Genomic DNA, 14,492 nt, shown 5'->3' on the forward strand with positions numbered 1-14,492 from the left:
TATTCTAGGATGCATTTCATAAGGCCCTGGTGACTTGAAGACAACTAACTTTTCTAAGTAATTTTAACTTGTTCTTTTCCTATTTTAACTTCTAAACTCACCCCATTTCCACTAGCATTAACTATGTTAGGCATCATGTCACCATCAATCTTCTTGGTGAAAACCAAAACAAAGTAGTCATTAAGCACTTCTGCCATTTCCAAGTTTTCTGTTATTGTTATTCCCTTTTTACTAAGCAGTGGGCTTACCCTGTCCTTGGTCTTTCGCTTGGCTTCCAATATATTTGTAGAATGCTTTCTTGTTACCTTTTACATCTCTAGCTAGATTCAGCTTGCTTTGTGCCTTTGCCTTTCTAATCTAGCTCATACATACTTGCATGATTTGCTTATATTCATCCTTTGTAATTTGACCTAGTTTCCACTTTTTATATAACTCCTTGGATTTATAGATCATGTAAGATTTCCTGGTTAAGCCAATGTGGTCTCTTGCCATACTTTCTATCTTTCCTACACAGTGGAACAGTTTGCTTTTGGGCCCTTTATAATGTCCCCCTTTGAAAAACTGCCAACTGTCTCAAGTTGTTTTTCCTCTTAGCCTTGCTTCCCATGAGACCTTACCTACCAGCTCTCTTAGTTTACTAAAGTCTAGTTGAGACTCGCTAAATCGAACTCAGAGGGTTCACTACTGGTACTCCTGCTTCTGCAAGGATTAAGGGAAGCAGATGGGAACACTGTGGGGATGGTGAGGAAGTGCAAAACAAGGTACATCGACTCCAGCTATGTAATTAGTATAGCTGGAGCTGTGTATCTTGATTTGATGTACCCTATGAGTGTAGACTTGGCCTAAGTCATTTGCCCAAGGTCATATAAGACGACTATGATAGAGCAGGAAACTGAACCCACTCTCCTAAGTCAAAAATTAGCACCATAAACCACTGAACCACCTTCAGGCCTTATTGTGAGACCACTAAGCAACCCCTGTCTGCATTTAGTGCTTCTAACAGTTCAATGTCAATCTGGCTAGCTATTGTCCCCAAGAACTGTAAGGTTCTGCAAATACAAGGCCAACTGAATGCATCAAGGTCTTCTAAGCAATGGCTCAAAATTCGTTTGAGCTCAACTTTTCAGAACATTATTCTCTTCTGAAATGTTTGTCAAACTCTGCCATTTGATCTGCAGGAATAGAAGAGGTAGTAGAAGAACAGTTGCTCAGACCTTTGCTTTCCACTGACATAACGGTAAAAGGATAAAAGAGAAATTATCACATGATGTGTTCAGCTAAGTGCATGAAAATCACATGCTAGGTTGATCGGTGTCTTGACAAAATAATTTTTGGTTATAAATTCAAGTACAATGGAACAACGGAATACCATTTTACTCTTGTGCACACCTCAAAAGATTTCAGATTCAACTTGCAAAAGTTCTCAGTGTCTTGAATTTTTAAATTCTCTCCTATTTTGTTTTATGTTTTCTTTTTCCTGAATTCATCTTTTGCTGGCTGGCCAGATTACTTGTTTTCCTCCAAAATGCATCTTCAGTGATAATGGCACTGACCTCTATAATATTTTAGTCAATGTCCTAGGACACTTACGTTGTTCAACTCCAAGTTTACAGGAGGAGACTTAGTAATAGAGATTGGTCCATGTTGCAACATGCAGGCTAACTTTTTGGAGCGTTTAAAAATGAAATCAGCACGTGGAAGGTAACAAGCTAATATTGGGGTTAAGGCACCAGTCTGGTACTCAGGAAAGCTCAGATCAATACCTGGCTCAAGCCCCACACAGGTGCCGGCTTCTTCTGGGCCTTAGGGGTGCTCAAACCCACACGTTGCCCCAGACCCTGCCCCCAATTGACTCCTTCCTCCCTCCTTCCCACTCTCACTCCACCTCTTTCCAACACCTTCGTTCAGCCTTGCCCTGCCTCTTCCTGCACTGTAAATATCCATTAAAAACGTTAACCGGTTCAACAATATAATTGTAATTGTTTAACCAGTTAAGCACGTGGGTGTGACCCAGCTAGCCCACTGCAGGTAGGGAGCACTGCTCCAGCTGGATGGGGTTGCACTTCACCATGGGAAGGGGACTGCTCTGGCCAGCAGGGGTCCCACTGGCCGGGCCGTAGCATGTGGCGGGCTGCTCCTCCTCCCTGGCCCTTCGGTTAACCAGTTACCAAGAAGCATGCTGGTAAGGCTAATGCTTACCAGGTAACTGGTTAACCCTTCACAGCTCTACTCTACACTGCCACAGATTTCATGGATGACCTTAGGAGAGCTGCTTCATTGGTCTCTGCCTCAAGTTCCCTATGTAAAGCAGGGACAATAAATACTTCCTTTGCTTGACTGTATGGTTTAAACTGAGCTTTTTGTAGCAACGACTTTAACAACTACATGTATGTACAGATTCAAGCACAGTGGGGCCCCAGGCTCAATTGGGGCCTATAGGTGCCAATACAATAATAATACTTGGTGTAATACAATAATACTAGATATAATATAATAGTAATAATGTAATAATATAAGTGTAATACAATAATAATCATTTTAAACACCCCAAAGTTCCCAGCCTTCAAATCCAGGGATTTATTTGGGTTTCTTACAAAGACAATGTCCATTTGCAAATTGTGGATGCTCATCTGAGCTTGAATCAAAAACACCCACAAATTCAGGTGTGCTGGACTCTCTATATGCCCTGTTTTTGGTGTGAATTGCATGCCAGGAAGCTGGACCTGTCTGATAAAAAAATAAATATTGTGATGCCCTTGATGCAGAAAATTGTTCTGTGTCATCAGATCAAACACTGCTGTTTGAGGGAATTATAGCTGGACGTGCTTGTCTGCAATTAAAGCTGAATGCAAACTGACCTGGCAGAGCGCCAGAATCTCATGGCTTCCCACCAAGAGTAAGCTGACCTGATCAGTCTCAGCTATATAATAAATGTTACTCCTGGTCTGCCACCACTCTTCTCTCTGATTTGTCACAAATTACGCCCCCTCCAGCAATGAATTACCTTCAGATTTCGTGCAGAGCCAGTCTAATAACTGGAACAGGGGGCCTTTGAAATAGCTTGCTCTGTGTAGCATATGCATTGGCTGTGAAGGCTCTAAAACACTGCAGATTTACAAACTTGAGCTGGTGTCAGATGTTCCCTGCATGTATTTCCAAGGGTGTGAAGCAAATAATTTAACTGGAGCCTCTTTATGCCAAAGCAAAACTTACCTCAGTTTTTCCTTTACTCTGACAGGACCTCCTGGTGTCTTCATCTGAGCCCCATTCTGTTGCCTGGGAAACCAAAACGTACAAGTCACATGATAATAGTGTGAACTATTGCTTCTTGGCTAACCCACATCTGGAGACTCAAAGAAACAAGAGCAAGCATCTCAAGTCAATTTATGCAGTGCAATTTACAGCAGGCATCGGGATAGTAAACACAATGTCATATACATCATTCTTGTTGTGCTCACAGTGCAAACAAATGATAAATAGATGAACCGTCCAGAGGGTGAGGCAACTAACATGTTAACAGAGAACAGCTTTTAATTTGCATGTAAATACAACATCTGATTATAATTCAAGTGGAAGGGTGCAATGCATAAGCCCCATACTCCAGGACTTTGCCCTTTTTAAAGGTGCAGGACAGTGTGAAAGCACCAGCTTTGAGCACCAGTGTGGAACAAACAAAATTCTTTACAGCAAAATCAGAGGTATTCAACAATAGTTTTGCACAAATTTTTAGCGTTCTTAAAAGCAACCCAGAGATAATCACCCTATTACTGACACATTGTGTTAGTCACACTGCAAAATCAGTTGGATAAGATGAGAAATGGAGGTTCACAGGAACACCTTTGTGAGGAGTATGGGGGACCAGACCTCAAAGTGATGTACATTACAGCTAAAGAAATGTGGAATGTTTGGTTACATCCTGACCTGATGTAAAATGGCTATGGTCACGGTTTAAAGTTAGCCAGAGCTGTCCAGAGCAGAGCATCGATGAATATTTTTCAACCCAGGATTGAAGTCCTGGGTGTGTATGAAGCATGGGCTCTCTGGGAAATGCTATAAGACCATGGTGTCCAGCACACTAGCCACTAACCACACATGGCTATTTGGCTGGTTGTGTGTGGCTAGTTCGCTATAGCAGTAGCCACTTTAGTGGCTAGTGCTTTGGAGCTGGTTGGACACCATGGCTATAGGACAACTTAAGCCCTGGCTATGCTGCATTGCCAACAGTGGAGCGATGCTGATTTGCACCATCTGAGGACCTGACCCATCATGAATGCTTTGATAAAAGAGAGCCAGATCCCAGAAATCCTACATCAGATACAGGGCAACTTCCAGCTTAAATAAAAAACCAGCAATACATCCAGGCTTTTACCCCCTTCTCAGTTTTCCCCCTTTTAAGCACTTTAAAAAAAATAATAATAAATTAAAGCAAAATACCACAGAACACAATAAAACCCTAGCAAAAAATAAGAACGGGGTTTGTAAAAAAATTTTGAAAATGCATCATGGAAACCAAGAGGTCCAGAAGAGGTTGGAAGAGCTAACTCAGACCACACAGGTGAGGCAGAAGTGGAGATGCAGATCAGCTGTCAAGAGCAAACAGGATAAATCCCATTTTTATCAAAAGTGGGGTACAGAGGAATGTGCAGCGGGGGGCAGGAGTAAGAGGGACAAGCAATGGCGCCAGTCCCATGCTGGGGGGAGACTGAGCACAGGCAGAGGACAGGTAGGTTCAAGTAAATGACACACCAACCCCAGTCCCATATTCTGTGCTCTTTTCCCTTTAGGAAATATGGTCACCCTACTCCTAAGCCATGTTTTTGGTGCTGGGTTCTTTTGTGGACAACCTTGTACTCCCACATCCCCTGATGAGGCTGCTGCTAACACAAGCCCTTGCTGATAGAGAACGAATTATAGGAACATGTTGCCAGTGACTGCACCATTCATTAATTCAAGTTTCATTAGAGTCAAGAGGATAATGAAGCACTAAAGGCACATTTTATTAGAGCAGAATACAAACCTCGGGTGAGCTCTAAGGCCCAGGCTTGAAGGCTGAGTGACTCCAATGACCCCCATGACTCAAAGAGAACATTTAAAGACCAGCAAAGGGGGGACCTGGAACATCTCATCCCTTATAAAAATATAGCTGCAAAACCAAAACGCTAATTTATATTTAAAAAAACAGTAGTTGTAAATCATGTGCCGGGGACTGTCCCAAAGCCAACTGAGGCCTGGCCATTCATTTCAATGGGCTTTCTCGGGATCCACAAAAGGGCAGGCTTTTGAGCTCAAACTTTTCATCATCTCACCTGGCCTTTCAGATTCCATCTGCTCTGTTTAAATCCCTCTGACAGCCAGTCTCTCCACCAGGTGCCCCCATTTTCAGCTCCACAACCACTCCAGAGTTGTTGTTTTTTTTCTTTCATTTCTGCGCTTGCCCCTATCGAAGCCTCCCTGAAAACTAACAGCGCTCCCTTCTACTTTCCTTCCAAGCATCTCCTTCCCAGAAGTGCCTTATGAAACCTTCCTCCTCCCCATTCAACACTTCTGCTTCAGCCAACTTTATCTCCCAGTACCTTTCAGAATCTCTTCAGTCAATCTTTCCAAGGAGACATATGTATTCTGAGGCACACTGAGCACATGTCTGGCTGAGTCTTTCTGTGTATTTCTCATGGGTGCTGATACTTACATAACCAGCACAGTACCAAACTCGGGAGAGGGGGGGACAGTCAGGCACCCTTGCACTCATTTCACTACCTGATCACAAGGCAGGTGTCCCGCCCAGTCATCACACCTTTTCTTAGCCTTAAGTAAACAAAACAAAAAAACAAAAAAAAAGGTATTTCTGTTTGATTCTCAAAGCTGTCTCTGCACATTTAGCTGCACTGCAAAGTAACTAAGTAACAGGCTACTACCCACCAGGCTGGAGATCATCTTGAATCCTTCACTCATTTTCTCAGCTGTCTCAGCCATTTAAGTTTCACCAGAATATATGGGGCTATTTCTGTACCTCCCGACATACATGTCAATCAGGAAAAGAACGGCAGATGCCTATGGAATGAGATGGTGAGACACCAAGAAAACAAAGCCTGGGTGGCTGGATGACGGAAGATGGTAGGAGCATGCAGAACAGGAAAACAGAGATTGTGAAGGTTCTTCCAGTTGCTCTCCCCATCTTCCACGTGCTTCTGTGAGCCAGCAATATTGAGCAGTTTGAGTGTAGATTTATGGGAGGCACCAGTACCCCCCTCCTGGAGCATTCCACCTCCTCTCAGACCTCCTACTTGGAAGGCTTCCAGCCACCTCACCCTTCCCTCTTCCTATTTCCAAACATGTATGGGATTTCTTATTGTCAATGTTTCTGGAAACTTTGGGGCCCTCATATGAACCCATGCGATCCATGTGCAGCATGAAGCAAGCTCAGATTCTTGTACTATAAGAATCTGAATAACTAACCCAAGCATACTACCACGACATAAAATGATGGGCACAAAAACATGCACAGAATGGCCCACCCATCTGTGCAGGCTGGCACTAAAAATGCTGGTAACAGTATTGGAGGATGGATGATGCCATTTAATGTGCTCTTCATTCATAAAATTGACAGGTGCATCTGCTTCCCCTCTCGTCCACCTCTGTTATTTGTTACTTTCAACACACAATTCTTCTCCAAAAAACCTTCTGCTGAAACTTTGTGGAGCCACGTAAGGGAGAAGAATGAATTATCTGAGCTGAAGAGATCACGTTTACATCATCTCAGATACATGATGCAACAGTGGCTGAAAAACATCCTAAGTACCACACAAATAGGGCACAGATGCAAATCTCACCTTTTGTTAAGGTTCACAGATATTCGGATTTAGAGTTTGATTGTGTTCTTTTTAACAAGTTGTGGAGGGCAGTTGTAAAGTTTTCATCCAGTTCAAAACATATTTATGCTGACAAATTATTGCATCTGAAAACTCTATCCTATCTTGTGCTTTCAAACTCTCTCTCACTCAGGGCACACTTCCCAGTTACTCAATTACCAACAGGTGCCACAGCGAGTCTCCTCCCCTATGTCACTACAAAATCCTAGGGATCTATGTCATTCATGGATGTCTTCAGACTCTGATGCAACTCTCTCACTAACTATGGTGGGCTGGATTTGTCTTTCGCCCAGTAACACTGATTTGCAATCTATAATTAATTTGAGACTGCATTTTAATGTAGTAGATTAAGCTCACAATAATCCTTCTATTATACTTGGAATACAAAGATACATTTTTGTCCAGAATGAAGGTATCATTTCAAAAATGGAAAGCAAAGACTATAAAAAATAAGTTACACTGCATATGTATTTGGTAAATGAAACCCATTTTTAATTTCTAAAGTAGCTCATTACAAACCCACCCATCTGTTACCATCCTCACTTTCATTAAATACACGTTCCATCCAAGCTGCTGACAGCCTTTTGTGCCGTCAAAATAGATAGGCTTAGAATCATGCTGTTCGCTTCTCTTTTCATTAAGATCTTTTGTTTTTACATTTGACGTTATTTATATCTGAAGGTGGTTGGAATGCACATATTGCAAACACAGGGTCTAGTTCTGTAAGGTGCCAAGCACCTCCTTGAAGAGCTTCAGCGCCCTCAACTCCTACAGATGTCTATGGGAATAGAAGGAGCTGAGAATGTTGCCAGATCAGGTCTACAGGGACTGCTAATGGCATGGCCTCAGCTCTCCCATCAATGTACAGGGATACACAGAAGAGGCTTCTTCCATCTGCCCAGGATAGTACCCTGCGCGGAGACAGCCAATAATCCTACAGGGCTGGTATTTTCAGTTAAAATACTCTTCCGACAAGAAACACACTTGTTTCCAATACTCCTTATTCCAGCACAAACCTCTGGGTTTCTTGTCATTTATATTAGTAAACCTCTGTGTTGAATGAATGTGGGGAAAGCTCTCAAGTGGTCCTGACAGCAGTAAGCTAGAGGGTGTTCAATACTTCACGGGCACAATTAAGCAAAGCATTTAAGTATCAACTTAACTTTAAGCATGTTTAAATCCACCTCTGTTCAGCAAAGCATTTCAACATGCGCTTAAGTCTGTTGACTTCAACAGAACGAAGTCACTTGTTTGAGTGCCTGGCTACACAAGGATGGGCTTTCGCATGTGCCTAATATTCATCACATGCTTAAGTTCTTTGCTGCATTGGGGTCATGATCAAGCCCTTTAGGCAAAATGTTACTCACAAAAGCCAGCATATTTCTGCTACAAACTGCCACCATAAACCTCTTCATCCATTTAATGACAGTCAGGAAAATGTCAGTTCCATAAACTGAAACATACAGATTATTGTTGATGCAGACAAACTACTTTATAAGGCCATTTCTATGTTCACAACTATTTGGCAATCTCCACAAAGTCCACACCATCAGTGGCAATGTTTACCTACTCTTTATGGGAAAATCCCATAGAGTTTATAAGGAAATGATAACTTTTCTATAAGCATTACACATTATTGAATTTAAAAGAAACCATTTCTGCTAGATGATTCTATAGTTTGGACGAAGAAAACTCTTAAGAACAGATCTCGTTTCACTCTATATAAAGTGTTCTAAAAAAACCTATTCCATTTCTACATAGATTCACTGATTTCACCCTCACTAAATTCTACAGAACTTACCATAAAGGCTTTGGTTTTTGCCTCCTAAGTACCAGGGACATTTCCATTTTCTATAAACAATAATTTATCGAAATCTAACTTTATATAGAACTGAAGCTCAGTGCTCTAAAAGACACTTGTGAAATTCCACAGCAGTTAAATTTATTAAAACTGTGATACACACAGCTGATAATGAGATAAATGATAGAGTTTAAAGAGAACACAATGTCAGTAAACAGACACGCTACGTATTGCACCGGGCAAATTACAGAACACTGCTGCAGATTGACACCTATGAGACATGGTCATAAAATTTATCAAATTAGTTTATGATGGGAGCAGAAGTGGGGAGAGGAGAATTTAACTGCAGCTTATCAGATTACTGATTTCCCTTCGATGATCTCTAAATCCTTAGGATGCGATAAAGTGCAAGTTGCACGTTTCGTTTTCAACCCAAAGCAACCGCACTGCAAATCAGCACAAGCCAGGAGGACAAACTGGCTCTACCTTAAGTGGTGCAGAAGTTGAACTTTATAATTTAACATTTAGGAGACAGGAGGGATACATGCTGGAAAAAAAAAATCAAACAGGCCCAACTCATAATTTTCCTGTATTCGCAAGTAATATACTTTTCACAAGTGCAAATCGGTGTATAGGACTATGGGTTATAGTATATCAAGCCCACTGATTACAACTAAAAATGACCTGTTTTAACAGTGTGCCAGATTCTGCTCTGACACTAATCTTAGACTTCGGTAACTCCTTATTTACACCAGTGTAAGATCAGAATCTGACATCAAAGGAAGGCATACACCAGCCAAAGGATGAAAGTTCTCATTTAGGGCTTGCTCTGGGTCTGTAGATGTAGTGAGGCTGAACAACTTAGCTCATAAAGAGTTTTATCAAAGTCCTTGTACACTGAGAAATGGTTAGCCCCAGGTTAGCTGCTGTACAAAAGTTGTACAAATCAGCTACATCTGTTCATCCTAAATAAGCCAACAGGGGCAAAGCAAGACTGATCAGACCCTCAAATTAACTCTTTCCTCCTCTCCAGGGCTATTTCTACACTGGCAGATTGTTGTGCCAGAAGTATGCAAATGAGGCTAAGCGTGGAATATTGCCGAGCCTTATTTGCATACCTAATGAGACACCATTTTTGCGGAAAAGGCTCTTGCACTAGAAGGAGCTGTCTACACTGCCTCTTCTTGCGTAAGAAAAACCCTCTTGTGCAATGCCATTATTCCTGAAAATAATCAGTGTAGCGGCATTGTGCAATATGAGGGATAAGGGATCTTTCGGAAAAGGCTTTATTTTCCGAAAGGTCCGCGTCTAGACTGGCACTTTTTTCCGGCTAAGCTCCGAGCCGGGAAAAAGTGGCAGCCATTTTTATGCTAATGAAGCGGGGGGGGGGATTTAAATCCCCGCTTCATTTGCAATTGCGATATGTCTAATTTGCATCCCTTTTACGGAAAAGGGATGCAGTCTAGACACAGCCATGGTGAGAGACAAACCTCTGATACAAAGTGCTTCAGATCTAAATAGGCAAATGGTGAGAGGAAACACAGAGGCCCAGGGGCACAGCTAAGGACAGAGCCAGCTGCCTTGATTCCCAGTGCGCTGCCAGGTCCACAAAACCACACTATCTCCCCAGTTTATTTTTGTATAGCATTCTTCAGAAGAGTAACATCACAAAACGCTTCTCAACCGCCGGATCAACGCTATCTGGAATGAAGAAGCAGCACTGGGATGGGAGGTAAGAACATGTTACACAAACACCTCTCCTGCATCATCTCTGCTGAGTGGCTCCCGCAAAAAAGACTGGATACAGGATGCACTGGTTCTGTTCTTAGTTTGCTGCGTAATCTTAGGCAAGTCAATCACCTCTGGCTTTGTTTGCCCCTGTGAAACTGGCATTACAGTTCTGGAGCAATAAACTTTCATTTGCCCTGCAGGGGATTCCATTGAATAACTCCAGGTTCCTGTAAATCAGACACTCCTCCTTCCTGTACTGTTGGGTAGGAATTTACAGCTTCAGACTCTACATTTGCTTATCTCAAAGGGGTATTGTGTGAGGCTTAATAGACCACAGTTTCTAAAGCACTCTACAATGAAAAGCACTGTACAAGTATTACAAAGTATTATTATTAAAGATTATTGTCTAAAGCTTTACTAAAGAGCATTTGATACCAAGTACACATTTATTTCCAGCCCTCTAGAACTAAAATGGTATAAAACTAGATTAAAAATGTTTTAGTAAAGTAAGTGATAAAGATAATCACAGCCGGGGTTACAAACGCATTCTCTATTTCAGCTCTTTGTTGTTTTTAAGGTGATAGACACAAAGAATTTTAAAAAATGAAATAAAAATCACAGTTTATAATAAACTGACCAATTCATCCTTAAAGAGACACAATTAACTTTAAATCTGTAACAAACACATTTCTTTACTAATTGGTCAAATCTTGCCCTCAGTAATTTGGTGTACATGCAATCTAACCAAACTGAGAGCTGAATTTGAGCCCTTAAACTTAGATGGTTGAAACTGGAAGTATTTTTCACTTTCCAATTAATTGTTCGCTAATTATGTTTTTATTTTCTTGCCCTGCACAAAAGAACAGTCAATAGCATTCATATCATTTTGTTTCTAAATCACTGCTCAACACTGCAATATTTGGTTGCAAATGCTGCAGGAGAACAGTTTTGTATAAAAACAATGGCATCGATTGGCAGTTAGAATAAGTATTTCTATTGGTTGTAAAGCTTCTGAGGGGTAGCCAAGTTAGTCTGTAACAGGAAAAACTTAAAAAAAACAACCAATGGTCTGGTAGCACTTTAAAGACTAACAAAAACAGGTAGCTGGTATCATGAGCTTTTGTGGGCAAAACCCACTTCTTCAGATGACCGGAGCGTTGGAAGTCCAGATTCAAGAATAAATAAGGGAAGGAGAGAGGGGCGGGAGAAAGGAAAAAAATCGAAGGGGAGGATGAAAAAAAGACAGAGAGTAGATAAGCTTCAGAGGGATAGCCGAGTGAGTCTGTTATCCCTCTGAAGCTTATCTACTCACTATCTTTTTTTCCCCTCCCCTTCAATTTTTTTCCCTTATCTCCTTGCCCCCCCTTCCCTTATTTATTCTTGGATCTGGACTTCCAACACTCCCGTCATCTGAAGAAGTGGGCTTTGCCCACGAAAGCTCATGATACCATCTACCTGTTTTGTTGTTAGTCTTTAAAGTGCTACTAAATTATTTGTTGTTTTTTATTGGTTGCAAGTTGGTAAAAGTACATTTTTACAAAGTCAAAAGTTTGGTCCAAATGCATGTTGATGGTATTCCTTCCCTAAGAGTTAAAGCTGTGTGGGAAACAATTTTCCTGATCTGTCAAAATTTTCAAGGCTTCAAAAATTTTCTTGATCTATATCAGGGCCAATATATATATATCTCCTAAGAGACTGCCTTAACCACCTGACTACTAGCTATTCTGGGGTGGATTAAATATTCCTTGGGAAAGAGATTCAAATTGGGTCTCTCACATCCCAAGTGAAGGCTCTCACTACTGGACCATTGAAAGTTTCACTTTTACTTGGTCTCTCTGACCCCACGACTATATAAGGATTTATACAAAAAGGGATAGCCGAAATAAGAGAGACTGAGGGAACCCCATCCCAGAACATCCATTGGCCTGGCAGATATGCTATTTTGTTACAGTATTGCCTGTGATTGAGAGACTAAAAGCATACAGGAGCCATGACAAGATAATTAGCAAAGTGGGCAGTTAACCTCTATAATAAAATTGGTCTCCTGTCATATCCAATATATTTTGTAAATTATAGCAACAAACATTGGCAAAGGGAGAGGCAATTATGAAAACACAAGATTATATGATAAATCAATAAAATGATTATATAAAGGAGGTTAAAATGTACTCAGACAAAAAAAAGAAAGATGCCTCTTTAATATGTTACACATAAGTCAATCGTATGCTATAGCTGAACACTCGTTTATTTTAGGATGGTTTTAATCAATCATTAGAGACACCTGATATTTTTGTAGCACATAATACACTTTCTTCATACCATCAGCTCTGTTTGTTTTCCAAAGGCCAGTTTCTACATTTCCTTTCTCACAGATATAATACATCTGAGGAAGTTGGTTTTACCCACGAAAGCTTATGCCCAAATAAATCTGTTAGTTTTTAAAATGCCACAGGCTCCTCATTGCTTTTGCAGGTATAGTTAGGTATTCTTTAGGGTTGAGTCTACCACAGCAATACCTGCATTTTAGCAGCATAGAGCAATTCCCCTTTCCAAGTTAATGTATCCCCAAAAGATGTCCATCTCCACCTTTTTTGGTTCTTTAGTAGAGCCACCATTCAGAAATAAATGCCTCCCTCCCATTCGTGGGCTCCCCTGACGGATGTGACAGGACTCCTAAATAGCTTCCCTTTAGTGTTCTGCATAATGATCTCTGCAGTAGAAGGTTCAAAACCCCTTCAAATGGACCGACCCATATTCAGTACAAAATCAATTTACCATGGCTGCAGTCCCCTTTGTTTTTCTGCATCAAGCAAGGAGATTTTATTCACCTTCATTTTTCTGCTCTGGGTTTCCTCTCCATTGTGCTTGCCTTTGAAGCGTACTGCTGGGTAGAGATGTTAAGACGTCTCTGCCACTATACAAGCTGGGTTTTTTCTTCCTGCTACCCAGATAGCCCAGGTGGATACAGCACAGTTAACTGATAGACTTTGTGCAGCCAATTTAAATGGCTTTCATGTCCAGCTATGAAAGGGGTTCTTCCTCAATGCTTCAAATAAAAAAATGTAATCAAAGTATATGAGAAATCACCACCCATTATTAGCTTCCTAGACACGGAAGTGGGGAGCCATGTATTCCATATTCCACTTTGGGTTGTAGCAAGGAATAATCCCTTTAAGCCTTTGTTTGTTTTGGGAAATAACAGAATTAAGCTTGGGGAAACTGCCCAGTGAGAACACAATTCTCTCAACAATTAGGATGAGATTAATGAATCAAAATCAGAGCATTCGGCCATTTTAAAGAGACTAATGAAGAACTCAAGATGACATTTTCACTGTTCTGTGTTCTTTGTTTTTCTTCAGGGAAATCACATTTATTGCATCAATGGGGCCTAATACTCTCTCAGATGACAAATACCACAATATAGTCTCATTAAAATCGTATAAGAAGTACAACATGGGCTTAGTCCTGTCCCAGCTCTTAAAAAAAGAAGAAGAAAAAGAAGGCGGCAATTAAACAAATACAGGCAGTCCCCGGGTTACGTGGATCCGACTTACGTCGGATCCCTACTTAAGAACAGGGTGAGGGAACCCCGAATTAGCTGCACCCCCTCCCCAGCAGACCTCCGAGACGCGCCGGGCTCCCGCCTCCAGCATCCTCCGCGGCGAGAAAAGCCGCTCCGCATCTCCCTGGTCTGCTGGGGGCGCTCCCCAGCAGACCAGGGAGACGCGGAGCAAAGCCGTGGAGGACGCGGGTGGCGGGACTGCTGAGACGCGCCGCGGTCCCGCCACCCCCGTCCTCCGTGGCGAGAAAAGCCTGGTCTGCTAGGGGGGAGGGCGCAGCTAGTGCGCCCCCCCCCTCCCGCCAGCAGACCAGGCTTTTCTCGCCGCTGGTCAGTTTCAGCAGCAGCTGAATCAGGATGCCTGGGGTAGAGCAGCTGGGGGGCTGCCGGGTTGGTCTCACAGTGCCGAGGTGCGGCGCTGTGGGGACCTACCCGGCAGCGCCCCAGCTGCTCTGTCCCAGGCGTCCTGATTCAGCCGCTGTTGAAACTGATCAGCGGCTGATTCCAGGAAGCCCGGGGCAGAGCAGCTCTGCCT

General features: G+C 42.1%; 1 protein-coding gene across 9 annotated transcripts in view; it reads right to left on the bottom strand.

Moving 5' to 3' along the window:
• Positions 1–14,492, bottom strand: part of SEMA5B (semaphorin 5B) — a 372,195-nt gene that overhangs the window by 107,706 nt on the left and 249,997 nt on the right. For all 9 annotated transcript variants that reach the window (XM_075933113.1, XM_075933119.1, XM_075933111.1 and 6 more), the window contains one exon: positions 3,214–3,276. In XM_075933113.1, coding sequence (XP_075789228.1) covers positions 3,214–3,276 — 63 coding nt within the window. The remainder of the gene's footprint in view (positions 1–3,213; positions 3,277–14,492) is intronic.

The sequence above is a fragment of the Pelodiscus sinensis genome, chromosome 7, assembly GCF_049634645.1.
Source record: "Pelodiscus sinensis isolate JC-2024 chromosome 7, ASM4963464v1, whole genome shotgun sequence".
NCBI classification, from domain to species: domain Eukaryota; kingdom Metazoa; phylum Chordata; order Testudines; family Trionychidae; genus Pelodiscus; species Pelodiscus sinensis.